Raw genomic sequence first — 18,197 nt, forward strand, 5'->3', positions numbered from 1 at the left:
GTCAGTTAACTAGAGAAGGAGTGCAAGCTCCTAGCCTGGGCATTTAGGTATCTAATGCTAAGTATGTGGATGCATTTACCTCCTCATCCCTCTCTATTAATTGAGAAGAATTTGTTCCTCATGCCCTTCCAATGCTGCAAATCAGGGATTATGAATGCCTGATCTCTGGGAACTGAATTTCTCTCAAACTAGGGGAAAAATATGGTCCATGGAATAGGATGCCTTGCTATATAAGTTGGTGGACTTGCGTTCTTTTCCACCTCTTGATGACTTTGCGGTTCAGCATATATTTGCCTCATATTTTTCTATCTGTAAAATAAATATAATAATTCTTAATCACATTCTAAAACAGGTATTCATTTTTGGATAATAAAGTCTTAATTATATACCAACTACTGTTGTTTCATTATCAGCACAAACATCTATTGATCTGGGCACGTTTAAGGACTCATTACATATTTCCAAATAATGTGAATAGTAGAAATAAAGGGCAGCTTAAATTAGTACTCTTTCTAAACTTTAAGAGCATTTGCACTTTCATACATAATATGAAATGTACTTCCACATAAAAATGAAATTCAAACTGCTACAGCACATTGAAACAACTGTATTTGTACAAAGTGCAAATCTAATCAAGGCAATTATAAAAATTAGGCAAATAGTAAACACCATTAGGATGTTTTTCATCATCCCTTATTCCATCAGCGAAAGAATGTTTCATATTATGGTATAGGCTTGCTCATTAGACCTCACTAACACTAACGCAAAATCTAGGAACATAAGCAAAGTGTAGGCATGTTGAATAAAGATCGGTATGTGTAAGAGGTACATGGTAAAGAAAAAACATATCATGTGTTACTAGTCTGTAGTATACAGAACAGACTATCTCACAAAGGAATGCCAACAAGTCATCTTTGAATTTAAGCACAGATTTATTTTTTTTTATTTAAATATATATCACACATGGTGTTGTATAACAAAATAATTGACTAAACCATGCATCAGTGTTTTAGTGGTTGATATCTCAGCTAATGCAAAACATCCTCTTACTTACTCTCTTATATATTATGTGATCTATATACAATATATATAATCACTTTACTGTACAAAGGATACCAAGGTTACAAGCATTTTATCTGCATTAAGCACATAATATGGCTTGAGCCCATGTTCATTGTCATTTTCCACCACCTGCTGATACCTGCTGCCATTTGCTTCAAGCAAACTGCAGAACAGAAATGCATATTTTTCACCTCTAGTACTCAAGCCATGGAAGAAAAGTGATCATCAACAAAAGAACTGAAATATATTCATTCTATAAAATGGACTGTGAAAGCTCCTATCTCACAAATCATTGGGCCTGGTCCTCAGATGAGGAGCATCAGTTTGGTTCTCTCTCCTTCAGTGGAGCTACATCAGTTTCTACCACCACAGAGGATATGGCCAGTTACGTGTAGCAGTGTTGTGATCCTTCTTTATAAATGGCTTTTCAGATACTCTAGCACCTACTACACCTTTCAGTTTTCTGTGGTATAGTAAGGATTATTATCATTCCAGACAGCCTCCCCTACAGCAGTATTCCCTGGTGTTCACTTCCAGTTTGGTTCTTAACTGTTATTCAGCACTGTGGATAAGTAATTGTGGGTTGTTTTGGTTTTTCTCCATGTTCCATGTGCCTTCTCATTTTCTTTTCAGTCACTGTCTTTCTGCAGTTATTTCTCTGAAGAAAAATGTTCTGCAGAAGTGGTTCCATGTACAACATCTACACTACCCATACAGTCATCTTCTGTAGAGGAAGTTCTTTCTGTGATGGTAGTAAATATCCGTTCTAATATTTACAGTTCTCGTGTGTGTGTTAAACAAGCAGGCACTTCATTGCCTGCTTTGTCTCTGCTTTGCCTACAGAAACAGGTCTCAGATCATACTTTACACTAATTCTGCTCTTAGCACATATAATTTTTTTAATAGTTAAATCTAATCTATCACAAGCATAACAACAATTTTTCATCTGAAACACTCCTGGGTATACAAGCCAGTTTTTTGTACGGTGTTGCAATGTAAAGATTGCAACTGAGAATGTTTTGTTTTCCAATGTTTATGTCTTAATACGATCCCTTGTGTTCATCCTGTGTTTTCACTCTTCCTAAAATAGATGACTGTACTATTTAAATTCAAATATACTTATGTATAACACTGAGGTTTGAGAAAGAGCTTAACAGCCTTTTATTTTTCTCTTTTACATCACTGACAGCAGACCTGATTGAAGGTGTTTTAATGGGATAAGAAGTCTATGATACTATTTAGTAGTATTTATGTTCTCTCCAAATGACCTGTTTTCAAAAGAATATCTTCAAACGGCTTGCCAACATTCACAGTCTCTACACTGCAAATGACTTACTATTTTATTACTTTATGTTAGAGCATGTATTTGTGGATGCCCCAGCCCTGGAAGTGTTTAAAGCCAGGTTGGATGGGGCTCTGAGCAACCTGGTCTAGTGAAAGGTGTCCCTGCTCATTGCAGGGGGGTTGGAACTGGATGATCTTTAAGGTCCCTTCCAAACCAGACCATATGACTCTACGATCATAAAATAACTAAAATTGAATGTTTTCAAGTGTGACTAGTTAGCATTACTTGTAGTGCTATGGCTGGAGTTACTACTTTTGAATGTCAGAAAACATACAGTGAATGTCTGTACATGAATAATGGATTGAAGACTAATGAAAGCTTTGTTTATTTTTGTATTTCAAGATGAAGAGTAAAGTAAGTCATTAAATATCCCTAGTATTATTTCCATTTAAATCAAAAGCCTGAAAGCAATTATTTGGCATTACAGTGCATACTAATGAAGAAACCCAACAATACAGGAAATAATTATTTGATTGCAAGAATAATTGCCTAGACTACATTTGCAGAAAATAATAGATTTATCTCTCTCCCTCTTTCTAGTCCATGGAATTAGAGCTTGTAAGGCTCCTGGGACAGGGTGCAAGGTTACAGAGATAGGTGGTCTGGCCATTTCTCACCTGTCCTGGCACACCTGTCCCACTGGAGACATTGGTAGAAGTATATAATCTGCTGCATTTTCAAATCCTTGTCAAAAGAGTAAACACAAGGAGTCTTGTTCTCCTTAATGCAGCTTCCCTTATCGATGGGTCACACTGGAAAAGGAATTGTCTGAAATCATTTGGGCGCAGGACTTTGGCACTTCAGTGCATATAGTATGCAGAATGCAAAAAAGTAATGGGCCACCCTTCAGATCACTGCAGATACTGAACTACCATCCAAGGCCACACTGCCTTTTTTTAGTATTGTCATCTGATTTTAAATTACAAAATAGACTGATTTTAAATTACAAAATGATTCCAAATGGGTTTTTTTTGCTTGTCTAGTAACACATCTATGAAGTGCAACTGAAAAACACATATTGGGCTAACATATAATTAATAAATTACGGTGATTATCTATTTCATAGTATAAAAATGAATGTTTATTAATTTATCTGTGCGGGAACAGTCCCTGAGTCTAATCATACATGGCCTCTGCTATTCTTGGACTGTATGCCTAGGGCAGATTCTCATCAGGATACAAAAATTTAGCTTAGCAATGGAATCTGTAATCTGGCTTGAACATTGCTGCACCATTATACTTGCTCTGCTTTGGGCAGCCTGTAAAGTGTTTTAAGAATTCATCTCAAGGAAGCACACAAGTAGAGAAATTAGGTTTATAACTAGGTAAACACTTAGTCAAAACAAATCAATGAAAATATCAGATACCGGTAGCAGCACTTACATTTACAAATGCTGAAAGTGTCTCTCAGCATTGAGGAAATGAAAAATAAGGAACAGGAAGACAACCACTGACTACAGCGAACCCAAATGTAGAGGGCTGTAATCTAACCAGAGCTAGTACCACATCCTGCCTGACCTATGCAAATGAAAGTATTCTGTTAAAAGGACATTAATCACAGTAACAGCTGCCAAATAATACATGCACATATATACATACACCTGTATGTATATATGCAATTATCTGAAAGAGTAATAAGTATCCTAAAATGTTCTTATATGTGCACTGCTTATTGTTTTGGGCTTTGTCTAGAGCTATCTGTCGTGATGCACCATGGCACTTCTCTCACCATACGCACGGGTTTCTTTACAGGAGCCTTCCAGGTGTAACTACATAGGCATGGGCACTGTGGCTCTGTCCAACCTGGCCTTTTGTCCCAACAAGTGCCCTGATAGAACATTTTATCAGTACAAATCCATCATGTAACAATGAAATCTTTTACATAAAATTCCGTTTATGCTGGTTTAGTTAATCCTGCCTTCTTGAATGTTTATACAAAGGAAAAAAAGGGCCTTTCGAAATAAGTAAGCAGATGAAAAAATAAATTAACATTGTGGGTAAAGGAAAACATTGTAAGGAAAGATGAAGTTTTGTTCTACCATGTACTCATAGTGTCAGCTAGCAAATCATCACAGTTTTTGTAGAAGTAAAATAAACATGGATAGATTTTCACTGTACATTGCATGAAATTAATAAGGCTGCACCCCTGAGAGCCAGGGTAGATGAGAGGATGGGGAGTGTAGGGGAGATTCCTCCTTGGAGAGAAGTAGAATATGGTAAGAGATGTTGGAACATCAGGTGATGATTTGCTAATCTGCAATGCTGAGTACTCATTGATATAAAATACTTCCTTCTTAGCTGTTATTTGAAAAATGTGAATTTATTTCACAGTGAAAAGCGTACATTTGCACTCATCACAAAACCTGAACAGTAAGGGGTCTGAACAAGGATGGACCTGCAAATGATGTTCCTAAAATATTGCATCCAAGGAAGAGCCTGTTACTTACATTTGCTCCAGTTCCAGCATTATTTGAATTACACACATGAGAATCTCACTGTGCTGGAAAAGACCTCTGATCATCGAGTCCAACCTATGACCAAACACCACTCTGTCAACTAGACCATGGCACTAAGTGCCACATCCAGTCTTTCCTTAAACACCTCCAGGGACAGTGACTCCACCACCCCCCTGGACAGCTTGTTGCAATGCCTAATAGCCCTGTGAAGAAATTCCTCCTAATGTGCAACCTAAACCTCCCCCGTCACAGTTTGAGGCTCTGTTCTCTCATCCTGTTGCTTGCAGCCTGGTAAAAGAGACCGAGCCCCACCTGCCTACAACCTTTCAGGAAGCTGTAGAGAGCAGTAAGGTCACCCCTGAGCCATTCTCCGAATGTTTATCCGAGGCCAAAACCACAATCGAATGTTTATTCCCGTTTTGCCTGAACGAAGGAGGACAAAACACAGGCGCCAGCAGTTCAACCATTAAACATCCTGTTACACCCCAATCAACCACTGGGTACAAAACAGGCGGAAAAGGCAGGCCGGGAACCCCGCGGGCAGCAGAGGGAAGGGACATTGGGGACAGCCTCTCCCCCCGGAGCGGGCAGGCGCCGTGCCGCGGCGCGCCGGCGCATGCGCGGTGCGCGTCTCCTTGGCGCTGGAGGAGGGCGAGCTCCAGGCCTTCAAGGAGAGAGATCGGGACGAGGAGAAGGAGCGGGGATCGCCGCTGCTGCTGCTGCTGCCGCCGCCATGTTCCTGTGCGCTCCCCTGCGCGCCGCGGCCGCACGCTCGGTAAGGGGGGCCCTGCCCGCAGAGGTGGGGGAGGCCGAGGGAGAGGAGGGAGGGAGGGAGGCCTGCCGCGGCGAGGGTTTGGGAGTGGGGGCTTGGCGGGGTAAGTCGGTGCCTGAAATCCAAGCTGAAGTACCACGGACTCTTCTGAAAGAGCAGCCTGATCAGCTCAGTCTTCTTAGCAGCGGATCATGTAGTTTCACAGGATGGCTGCGGTCTTTCCCTGTCATGTGACCTCTCCCATTCCGGGAAGTGCTCAAGGCCCTGTTGGATGGGGCTCTGATCAACCTGGTCTAGTGAGAGGTGTCCCTGCCCACGGCAGAGGGGTTGGAACTGGATCATCATTAAGATCCCTTCCAGCCCAAACCATTCCGTGATTCTGTGGTTCTACTTTAACACATCTCAACATTGCTCTGGAATTCAGTATAAATATAATTTAATATAAAATTAAATTTGTTATAGAATGATTACTTATGACAAGATACTATTATCGAATTACCTTAGAAATACCAGCCAGAATCTAGAAACTTTGATGACAGTGAGTACAGAGAATAGCTGAACAGAACTTGTGTATGAGTCTATGTTCTGTTGACATTTCAGGTTTGTGTTTGCATTTGTCCTCTTATGCCTGATCCCAGTGCTCGGTTCAATAAAGGCTGAAGAAGCATGTAAATGGTTACTGGAGAAGAACCTCAGTAGTAATGATGGTTTTTGCAAATTTTAAAGTGATATAAAGTAACAAACTGGAAAATTCTTCATGAAATGTTTGATGAGAAGTTGTTTTCAAGGCACTTAAGTTAAACAGTGGTGAAGTTAAATCCTTTAATTTCTACATTGTTTCAATTGGCCAAGGGGGGAGTCAAGAGACTTGCTCTAATAATACAGGAGAGCCCTTAAAAGTCTCTTCTAGACTCAGTTTAAATTATTAGTGATGAAAGTGGAATTAATGGTTTGCAGTTAGAGTAGAAATCAGACTGGTTCTGAAAGCAGTATGTGAATTATTAACTATTAACACTGTATTTTGTTTGTAGGTAAGACAGGTCCGATACCTGCACAGAACAGCAGCACAAAATGCCACTGGAGCATTATTTGTGGTAAGTGATCTGCCTTGCTGTAAGGGGGATGTGTCAGGGGAGTTTGGTATGTGCTTTTTATAATCTCCCTAAAAGCTTCTGGTTGTAACAACTTTGCCTTAGAAACCTGCTGGCATTTACAAAAAAGTGTTTTATTCAGTAGAACTTTTTATTAGAGTTGTGATGGAGTATTATCAAAGGGCTTTATTTTAGGTTTTGGCCTTTTTGGCCTTTCCTTGTATAGTGAAAACTCTCAGTATATGACTGCAGATGAGAGTTTGCTTAGACTTTATTTCATTATAAACCTGTTCTTGTTTCCTTTATTTATTGGAGTTAATTGAGTTTGTAATTGAGGCTCATTAAGCTTTTTGCAGGTGCAGTTTCTTGATTTTTGAAAATTGCTGCAGAATCACACTTAGGCTCAGGTCTTAGCCCTATTTAGAGGAGTTGAAAAGTGCCGTTTTTGTTCATGTTACATATGATACAGTGTGTTGCACAATGACTCATAATTGAGGTCATTAGGCATTATCAAGATATGTATAAATAGTAATAGTGATTACAAAAACTAAAAGGCCTCAAATTTAAGTGTGTAAAGCAGCTGTGTTGTCTGTCTACCTCTGAAAAGAACATGAAGCATCTCAAGAGAGGTGTATTCTGTCCCATTCTATTCCATTCAGAGCTTTAGCTGGTCTGCAGTTTAACAACTGAATAATTTGGCGTTTTCCCAACACTTGATAGAAATCAACCCTTTACTAGAGAGTTGACCACTGTTGAAAACAGGTGCTCAAGCATTTTTGGACAGATTGTTGTTGTTGCCCTTGCCTTTCTGCAGCTGTCTCTACAGCTTTAATCATAAAATGAAATTAATGGCATTACAGTACGCGTTTGGTATACTTTTCCAGAAATCTGAGCAGGCATTGATGATTAATGGAGTGAGAGCTAGCATTCAAGGAATAGAGGAAACATTGTAGGCTGGCAGTTTAGGAAACTTCAAGTGTAGTTGGAGATGGGTGAAGACAGGCAAAAAGTGTCTTTGGGCACCCTAATGGATGTTGATGCCTGACATACGAAGCTATATAGCTTTGTAAATTCTCCAGGAATTTTTCAAGATTTATGTAACTGTTTAAATTATTTGCTGCAGGGAGGAGCCTGGAAACAGAGAAAGAGAAGTAGAAAAGTTGAGTGTTTTGCAGCTGTTTATTTAATAGCACCATTGATGAATATTATTCTGCAATGGAATTTTTGCTAGAGGACCATAGGAAATACTTTCTGTGGCCCATTTTTGTTGGTTTGTTTGGGGTGGGGGTTTTTTTTGTTGTTGGTTTTTAATAGGGTAATATTTGTTCTTCAGTGAAGTAAAAGGCAGTGAGAAGACAACAGTTGGATGCCATTGTGTGTGTGTAATTGTTTGCCCTAAGTAAATTTCAGGTGTTATTTAAAACAGCAAATTTCAAGGGAAACTTGTCCTGCTTGTTTAAGCTGAAGGCATTATCTTAATCAATACCAGGTGATTATATGCAGTTAGAAAATGGGACTTCCCCCCACATTTCTCTAGAGGAGAAAAAAAATTGAGAAAAGTCTAATTTTCCTGGAATAATATAAGCCAATGAAGTGTCAAAAGTTGTTAAAAACTGCTTGTAGGTGAATAGTGGGCTTACCTGGGAGTAAGTCTAACCTGTTTGGTGGTCTTCTTTGTATGTCAGTTTATACACAAATGTCTTGGTTTTGTTTTGCAAAGCATATGGGTGCTTCTTGTTGCACTTTCCACATATAAAATCCATATGCAAGGAAGGGAGATGCATGCAGCGTATTTGTTTTATAACAGCAGAGGACAGGCTGGCAGGGGACCTCGTTGTCATTACATGTAGTATTAAAAGGCATTTCTGTTTTCTATGTCTATGCATCCCTTTGCAGACATGTTATATGTTAGCAGAAACACACAGAAATAAGAGAACTTTTACTGAAATGCCTTTTTATTCTGAAACATCCAAGAAGAGCTTTTCTCTCAACCATTAAACTCAAGCAGGTGCCATCACAGGCAGCTAGATTGTACTTCCAGTGAGAGTATATCAAGTTTAAAACTAGGTAGATTGTTTGCCAGTTGTAATGTAAAAGTGATGCTCCAAATCTGTCATTTCTGACTAGGAAAGGCCCAATTCCAGAGAGACATTTATTAGAATTACCTTTCTCTGTTGAAAGATAATTTATTGTAATTTCTTTGTTGAAACATGCACTCTTTTTGACTTTTACCTGTCTTTTGCCTCCTTAGCAGCTAAAACTTAGCTGTTCTGTTTTGTGGTTTTCAACACATGGACTGAATTTCCTTAACACATCAATTGCCCTGATGTGGTCTTTGTCATAGGGGCTTCAGCACAGGAGCTTAAAGAACTGCTCTATCATTGTTTTAGTTACTTGTGACAATGGTCAGTGAAATACTTGGGTTTGAAAGCACTTAGGTTTATATCTTGAGTTGTGCTGGAATATTGAACGTAGGGTACTTTCCCTTTAGAGGAGAAGTAATACATTTCTTTTCAGTGCTCATTTGATATGGATTCTTAACAGGTTGCTGCCCTAAACATCTTCTCCCCTGCAGAACACGCAATTGTCTCATTTTGGTTTCCCGTGCTTTGGACTGGTGTTTTACCATAGGGCATAGATCAAGTTTCAGGCCAATTTTTTTGCTGTATTCTAATGATTCTATTTTAATTTTTCAGTGCTCTTTAATAATTTTCTGTTAAGAAAGGCAGATGATTAGATCAATAAAAAAAAAAAAATGGCCCAGGTTGGTGTAGCAAAAAGAACGTGAGATGACCATTCAGCAGCCTTAGTGCCTTCCATGGGAAAATACTGGCATCCATGGATTGGGTTGGCCTTTGCAGTGCAGGTGTTCACACTTCAGTAGGTTAGGCTGAATGCTGCACTACAGATGTGATACAGTCAAGATATGAACAGAATGAAAACATTGTGTAAGACTTTGGGAAATTGGGGAGTATGAGACAAGACTCAAAAAGATGCATGGATAGTGCTTGACCTTTCTTTTCAACAAATTACTGTAGTTGGTAAAGACATAACGGTACTCAGTTTGTGTGTGGAGGAAGCCTTAGTATATGGGTTTCTTTTCATAACCATCTCTTATATGAGGAAAGAATGAGAGACCTGGGATTCTTTGAGAAGATTTTGGGGGGTGGGGGAGGGAGGGATCTTATCAATGTCTATATATACCTGAAGGGAGGGTGCAAAGACGATGGAGCCGGGCTCTTCTCAGTGGTGTCCAGTGACAGGACCAGAGGCAATGGCCTCAGAGAACATCAGGAAACGCTTTTCAGTCTGAGGGTGATGAAATACTGGCATGGGTCGCCCAGAGAGGTTGTGGAGTCTCTCTATTCTTGGATATATTCAGAAGAAGCCACCTGGACAGTCCTGGGCAAGGAGCTCTGTGTGCCCCTGCTTGAGCAGGGGGGTTTGGCCTAGATGACTTCCACAGGTCCCTTCTAACTTCAACCACTCTGTGATTTAACATAGTATTTTTTCCCATACTGTGTCCTCATTTCTGATCTTGTTCTCCAGAATCTTTATTGTAAAAAAAGGTGGAGATGCACCTCTGTCTTGTAGGAGCAAATAAGCACATGCAAGTCTCAGATAAATGGTGCATTGTCAGACAAGTGTAAGACTAGGGAAGATATAATACATTTCTAAATGCTCAGGAGGCCTAGAACTGTGTAAGCTCTTGATCAAAACTATTGAACTCTCCATGGCACAGAATTACATCGAGCCCTTTCAGGAAAATTGAAAACATAAAAGGTGGCATGATCTTATTTAGTGCTTACCCCTGCTGCAGCCTTTACAATATATCTTGGAACCTCGGTACAACCGTATCTGTAGCTTCCAATATAAAGTCTTTATTATTCTTCTACACATGTAGGGCATTTAAGGATACCAGTTTAGAGATGATAGATTGAAAAGAACAGCTGCTCTAGACAAAGGGAGACATTTTAATAAATCAAATATATGCAAAAGAAATTGAGATGAAGTACAATTGTAAGTATCAAATAGCTATGGAAGGCAAAATAATATCAGTCTGAAATAAAATAGGCATGCAGATTTGAGAAGAAAAGGCTAAGTTATGGAAATACTTACCATGAATCATGGATTTGACCTGTGCAGCTAAGACATATAAAGGTCTATAAGGGAAAAAAATAGAAGTTGCACAGTAATTTCAATCATTTTTTCCTCCATCAGCCTTTTTTTGAGAACTTTGATTAAAATTGGTAGAAGACCCTCACCAACACTACATACAAGTTGTCAAATTGTTTATCTGGAAGCGTCAGTCTGAAATAGTAGCAATTGTGTTCCTAAAAGCTGTTTTATGTTATCTTGTAAACTACAAAATAAGCAATAAATATATACCTAAAAAAATATTAGTGTATTCAAAGGGTATCAGCTATCTTTCTGTAATTCCTTTTATTAGGGGAAAGTCATCCTTGGTGGAGCAGTATTTATCAACTGTAGTTTCTGTATTTGACTTGAAACTGTGGTGAGCCTACACTGCTTTCAAATTGATGGTGGCAGTAGAACTGTCTACTTTGGGATATAGACAGGATAAACAAAAGTAATCTGTGGCTACACCAGCAGATATAATTGAAATATTTGCCCTTTCAGTATTTCCATATTAAATTTTGTAAATCCAAGAATAGCAATGGACATACATGTTCTAAGATCTCCACTGATGATGGTCTTTCAATATGTATCATGTAATGTTAAGATTTTTCATTCAGTCCTATGCTGCCCAATAAGAAGAGTACAGTGTGGCAACTGCAAAATCATCTTCAGTTACTGGAGGAGGTGATCAAAGAGAAAGCCAGCAGAGGGGGCTTCTTTCTTCTAAATATACTTTTAGAGGTTTTGTTATTAGCTGGTTGTGGATAACTTTTAACATGAAGCCTCAAATATAGCTTGCATTTGCCCCCCAACTTCCCACTTACCATGAAACTTTCTCAGTTTCAAAATTTGTAAAGTTTGGAATTAAATTTAACTACGGGTATTTAAAGGAAACCATAACAAGCTGCTTAGAGACATATGAAAATTTTGTGCAGAAAGGTTTTCTGGTGAATAAGGATTTTCATCAGAACTAAGGTTTTATTACAGGAAAATGTATTTTTCTTAAAGACTTCCAAATTTGTATTTTCTGAAAATAGAAGAACTAATTTCAATTTAATGTTTCCCTAGAAGACTACCTTAAAAATAATACGATAGAATACCGTATTTTGGAAGTACTAATTCAAAATTCTGCTTTTTCTATTCTGATTCAGAATGATATATAAAATTAAAGTTTCAAAATCATTACAAACCAAAAGAATGTTTAAATGGATTAATAATGTGTGTTCAAATGTGCAGATGTTTTAGATGTTTTAGTTATATAGCAAGCTTCTTGGTAAATTTTGAAGTTTGTAAAATTAATGTTTCATGGTAAAAGGAGAAATGGGCTGGTTTTTTTTTTAGTTTCTTGTTTGTTAAGGTATTAACCAGAGGACTCTTTAAGTTTGAACATAATTGCCAAATTGTATTATCAGTGTTAAAGTGTATTTTAATAACAACACCATATTTCTCAATAAATAATTTTTAATAGGAAATAACACGAATAAGTAATGATTTTTGAGTAATGACTTTATCAATATTTTTATAACTTTCCAAAATACATTTAATCATTTGAGTAGTATGAAATTTTTATCTGGAATATATCATTTTTACTTAAGCAACTCAACTGTAACTGTCTAATGAGATGTTTTACAACAGTAAATATGTCCTGAATACTTTCCTGAGAACCTATTTTTAACGCCTTTTTTTTTTCCCCCCCTGAAGCACAGAGATAGTCCTGAAAATAATCCAGATACTCCATTTGAGTTCACACCTGAAAACCAAAAGGTATGCAGACAAAAAAAGGTTAAATATACAGACTTTGTCTTTTGATCAATACTGATTTGTTTTCCTTCTTTACCCTTTAAAAAGCGAATAGAAGCGATCATAAAAAACTACCCGGAGGGACACAAGTCTGCAGCTGTCATGGCAGTACTGGATTTGGCCCAAAGACAGCATGGATGGTTGCCCATATCAGCTATGAACAAGGTATTTAGTAGTTAATTATGTTTGAAGCATCATCTTACTGTTTTCTTTAAATATCTTACTAGAATATTAACGTTTATTTATCGAAGCATATTAACGTGGGAATTGACATGTGGCACAGAACTGTGAGAATTCCCTACAAGACTGCATTTTTAAAAATAAAAGGGAAAACTAATGCTGAAAACTCAGGGCTCTGTTGTTGACATAATATTAGCCCATTGTGAGAAACTACGGACAAAAATTACATGAGCCCTAGTGAGGTAGGCTCTTTTCCCAGAATCTTCCTGGAAGTAGGAACAGAAGCTTCAAAGATTTTGTTCTTTGAATTTGGGGAAAGAAAAAAAAGATAATGGTGGTGGGGTTTTTCTCCTCCCGGATTAGTGGCACTGCACACATTGCCTGGATTGTACTTAATCTGTAGGTCTGTAAAGAGACCTAAATCTCTGGGTCTTTACAGAGCAGCATTAGTGTACTAGATGTAAGGAGTATTGTGCAAATGCCCATAGCAAGTGCCTGGAAGACTTATCACATTATTTATTAAAATTGTTTCAAAATGAGCAGGGAAGCAACTACACTGCTCCAAAGTGAGAGGTTGCATGACAATAACAAAATACCAAGAAAAAAAATCTTTTATATTCATACAAATAAATCCATTGTATTTTATGTTACAATCTGGCATATCATCAGTTTTAAAATGAAAACATTTAAAGTCAGTCAAGATACGCTAAGTGAGGATTGTTACAGAAATTACTGAAGGAGTTAAACGCGCATTTAAAGAAGAGAAACTCACGTTTCTACAGCGTAACGTAAAAGCCTCAAATCTCCATTAATGCTGTCAAAGTATTTTTGTTTATTTAAGTTTCAGATTGATTTTATGTTTAGAAGGATCTTAAGCCTTTTAAGTGAACAGATTTTTTCCATGATTTGTTGTTTGCATGCTATAGAAACTGGAACATAAACCAGTTACACTATTGAAACCAGAGCCAGTTCTCAACTTGAGCAGTTTGCCAGAGTTCCAGGTTAATGAGGTCAGGGATACTTGCAGAACTTGCTGTGTGGAGATCATGCTTCACTCCCTATTTATTAGCTGTGACACCAGTCTGCAGATGTAGCCATGGTGTGTCCCAGAACCTGAGGGAGATGTGCTCTGTAAGATTAGGTGAGCATGGTACCAGCCTATAAGTATTCCCTTACCAAAAGGTTAATGTGGGCAGACTGCTACAAGTTTGTTCATTCACACAGCAGAAGTGCAGTGTGAGCTGGAGCTGGCATTGAAAGCTGAAACCCAGCTGACTCCTTGTGACACTAGGTATTGGAGGGGAGTTGACTCCAGCTCCTTGCTGTTCTAATCTATGGCTTAGTGGAGTTTGTGCTCAGGCACGGTGATACGAGTCAGAGTGACTGATGTGTCTGGTCTTGGCACTTGGAATACATTTGTGCTTTGATACCCACCCCCTCACTCTTATTTACCCATTACTGCAAACAGAGGACAGGTGACTGTATTGAAATGGTTTTATAAATGCCTTTACTGCTGCCCTGTCAGAGTTCAATATTGCGTCTGTTTTCCCTGTGTTACAGGTTGCTGAAGTTTTGGAAATGCCTCCCATGAGAGTGTATGAAGTAGCAACCTTCTATACCATGTACAACCGCAAACCTGTTGGGAAATACCATATTCAGGTCTGCACTACCACACCGTGCATGCTGCGGGACTCTGACAGTATTTTAGAAGCCATTAAGAAGAAACTTGGTATGACACAAATTTGTAATACACTTGTATTTTTTTACCTTTGGTTAATGATACTGAAGTAAAATTCTTCACATGGGAAAGAAAAACTGGCCGTGTTCAACTTAATAATGTTCACATGGGCCCACCTCTCTAGCCTGTCAGGGTCCCTCTGGATGGCAAACATGATGTTAACATAACTTAGGAATTCTCCATGGAAAAAGTCAATTGAGAATGCTGCATCATATGGGATGTAAGGAGTACTCCTTGGTTTTGTGTGTGGGTTGGGTTTTTTCCTCCTTTTTGCATGGTTATGGGGAGAAAGAGAGGGTAAGATCAGCAACTTAACAGCTCTTCTATGAAGTCAAAAGCTGTGCTTGCGTTTCCCAAGAACCAGTGGTAAGAGCTGCAGAACAGCTGCTGATTATCTTGCATTTCATGTACTGCATTGTCTGAAAAAGGCATATATAGATGAAATTTGTCTTAATTTGTTACTGCAAAGATAGCTTAATTTTAACTGAAACTCTTAAAGCAGTAAGGATGATTCTGTAGCTTTTACAGAGACAGAGGCCTTACTTAGACTTTTATTATTTATTCCCCCCTTCCTTCTAAGAACTGGAGGAAAACTGCCTTTCAGCATTCAGGGTTCCATGAGTATTTTGTAGAGATCAGACTCTGTTTCTTTGACTAACTTGCCTTTGGGGAAAGTCTGCATCTGTAGCAGTGGAATAATGTCGTGGAAGCTAGGTATGTGTACAGTGTTGTTCAGTAAATAATCCTTTGTGTATAAACTTAGAAGTTGTTTATGAACTTGCAGCTAGCAATGTTAATGCTTGGATTGTGTTAATTTGGGAATTTAATACTCAACACACCGTATATTAACATTTCCTACCAGCACATGAAAGCTCTGTTTCCCTATTTTACCATTCTAATGTATTACTGAAAATGTTCCTGAGAAGATCTGTTTCTTAGAATTGTCATTTCATGGTTATTTCTCAATGAATTACACCTGTAAATGAGGTTTCAAAAATTTATCTGAAAACTCACTTCATATTTTATTAGCATCTTCTGTTCAAGGGAAACATTTCAACTCATTTAAGAGGGTTTGACTGTGCAAATGCTTGTAAGGCCAAAACACAAGTAATGCAATGTCTGTGGAGTACTTAGATTCATGCTTTATTCCTCTTGTACAATAACCACTGTTGAGCCTAATATTGTTTATTGGTTTAGGTATAAAGGTTGGGGAAACAACACCTGATAAACTCTTCACGCTGATAGAAGTGGAATGTTTAGGTGCATGTGTAAATGCACCAATGGTACAAATAAATGACAATTACTATGTAAGTACTAAATTCCTTTTTAAAAGATTAAATTTCCTTTATGGTTACCTGTATTTGCAGTTTTTCCAGATTCTGAAGTTTTAGTCAGTTTTCAAATTCCTGTTGGCAGGGACCTCTTATAATGTAGAGCATCTTTTAGTTTCTTGGCCTCTTCCTAGAACACTTCATCTGTATGGAGCCTATCATTGTATTTTGCATTGTATAAGAGGAATGACAGATTTTTGTGATAGTGGTCTGCCTATAAATCTGGAATTTTTAAATAGGTAGGTATTGGATAAGCTTTTAGAAGCACTTGAAAGCAGCAGTCTGTTGGAAAGCATGGATTAGTTTAAGAAGTGTTCTCTTGAACTGTACTCACAATTTTTTGGGTCACAGCTGGCAGCATTCTGCACTTATGTGCAGTGCCATGTGTATAGTGGGTAGGCAGAGATCCAGCTCACTAATACAAGAAGGAAGCTGAAAACACAAATCCTTGTTGTACATGGCCAGCATCACCATTGTTAGTTTCTACGACCACATAGAAACCAAAAATTTTAACATTAAAATGACAGTAGGCTTTTTAATTTTCCTAATTCTTTAAACAAGTATGTGTGTTAATGAATAGGACCAAAATTACCTATTCTCTTAGGTCATACCTAAGAGAATCACTAATCTGATGAATTTTAAGTTCTGCAATTAGCACAATTGCTGACTCTTCCAGGTTTTTAAAGATTTAGGGGGTTTTTTTGTTGGTTTTTTTTTTTTTTACAGGAAGATTTGACACCCAAAGATATTGAAGACATAATTGATGAGCTAAAGGCTGGAAAAGTTCCCAAGCCAGGCCCAAGGTATGCTATATTTGTATAATACTACCTTCTTGAAGGCTGATCCTTCTGAGAAACTGAGTTACTATTCCAGTGATTTGAGTTCATCACCTACAGCTAAAAAGCATGAATTAATTTACTGAACACAACTGCATGCATTCAAAGCCAAAATGAACTGGGGAGAACCGAGAATTTACATGTTCTTGATGAATGACCAGAAGAGCATGAAATGTGAAAATATCAATTCTGATTTGTCTGGGTACTTCTTAGGTGACTGTCACCTGTTGGATATGTTGTCTAGATCATTTAAACCAACAAATGTGTGTTGGTTGGTTCATTGTATTTTTTTCAATTTCTGAGAAAACACAAAAGATTGGAGGTTTGCAAAAGGGTTATTATTGCTGAACTTATCTTTTTTTTCCACTGTTCTTTTTTATCCCAATGTTTGTGTCAATGGACGAATTAATTTGTCTTGAGTGTTACCTATTCCTATTGTTTCTAGAAAGATTTTTTTTTTTCTTTGAATACAAGAACAATAATCCTAAAACAGTTAGTTTCAAAAAACACAGGGAAGCATCTGTAACAAAAATAGGACTGGTAAAATTGGATGCTGCCAGGCCAACCTATAAATAAATATAAAACTAGTGGTCCTATCTTGCATTTCAGTTATGGAACTCTTTGAATCTGAAACCCTTTTAAGAGTAGCATCACACTTCTTTTGAAGGATGAATGAAAAGAACAAAAAATTAGTGGCTTCAGCCTTAAATCAGATTTGTAACCGTCTTCTACCCAGTGACCAACAGAAGCTGACATTGTAACAATACCAGCAATGAGTAAAACTGCTTTCATTTTTCAGGAGTGGACGTTTTTCTTGTGAGCCAGCTGGTGGCCTTACTTCTCTCACTGAACCACCCAAAGGACCAGGCTTTGGAGTTCGAGCTGACCTCTGAGCATTTTTGTAATATAAGATGAACTGTCTGAAAATAATAAAGTATCTGTAATCTAAGTAAATTATGTGCACAGTTTGTTTTCTTTATAAAAAAAAAAGTAACAGCAATTACAATATCGAATTTAGCAAGGTTTTAACTACTGCAAAGCTTAATCATAATTCCAGATTATAAGAAAAGTGGTTCTGTAGACTGTAAAGTGACTCACTGAACGAGTCTACTTATGATCACTGAGAGGTCAAAGTTGCATTTTTTGATCTGTCCATGAAAATTCTTTCAACTTTTTATAAGATTCTTGGAAGAAACAACAAAACTCACTAAATTGCAATTCTGGCAAATGCACAAGGAACCAAACTGAAAGGAGATTATCTGACAAAACTTCATCATATTATTTTTATTTCCACTTTATAAACAAACACATACAAACAGGAAAGGTTATCTGAGCAGTACCGTGTTTAAAAAAAAATATGGCAGGTTCAGTACAAAGTGATTCTTCTTGATCTTAAGCACCATAGAGTCACCAGAAAAGATGTGAAAATTCTTTTTATCATGTTAC

The 18,197-nt window shown here is 37.7% G+C and overlaps 1 protein-coding gene across 2 annotated transcripts; it reads left to right on the forward strand.

Moving 5' to 3' along the window:
- The first annotated feature begins 5,451 nt into the window (after positions 1-5,451).
- On the forward strand, positions 5,452-17,705 carry NDUFV2 (NADH:ubiquinone oxidoreductase core subunit V2). 2 transcript variants are annotated; one of them, XM_027650852.1, is made up of 8 exons: positions 5,452-5,662; positions 6,667-6,729; positions 12,568-12,630; positions 12,715-12,831; positions 14,407-14,575; positions 15,782-15,891; positions 16,642-16,718; positions 17,551-17,705. In XM_027650852.1, exons 1-8 carry the CDS (start codon positions 5,480-5,482, stop codon positions 17,642-17,644), a joined length of 876 nt encoding a protein of 291 aa, XP_027506653.1. In that variant the 5' UTR covers positions 5,452-5,479; the 3' UTR covers positions 17,645-17,705. The 2 variants fall into 2 exon arrangements, with proteins under 2 accessions (XP_027506653.1, XP_027506654.1); XM_027650853.1 differs by having other exon boundaries at positions 5,452-5,638.
- Positions 17,706-18,197: the final 492 nt, after the last annotated feature.

This window comes from Corapipo altera, unplaced genomic scaffold (assembly GCF_003945725.1).
Source record: "Corapipo altera isolate COAL_440 unplaced genomic scaffold, ASM394572v1 24, whole genome shotgun sequence".
Classification (NCBI taxonomy): Eukaryota; Metazoa; Chordata; class Aves; order Passeriformes; family Pipridae; genus Corapipo; species Corapipo altera.

Bases quoted from the DNA above. Each gene is read 5' to 3' on its own strand.
- NDUFV2 (XM_027650852.1), top strand. From the start codon at position 5,480: ATGCGCGGTGCGCGTCTCCTTGGCGCTGGAGGAGGGCGAGCTCCAGGC. The intron at 12,832-14,406 runs GTATTTAGTAGT...CCTGTGTTACAG, and splicing joins CCATATCAGCTATGAACAAG to GTTGCTGAAGTTTTGGAAAT. The intron at 15,892-16,641 runs GTAAGTACTAAA...TTTTTTTTACAG, and splicing joins AAATAAATGACAATTACTAT to GAAGATTTGACACCCAAAGA.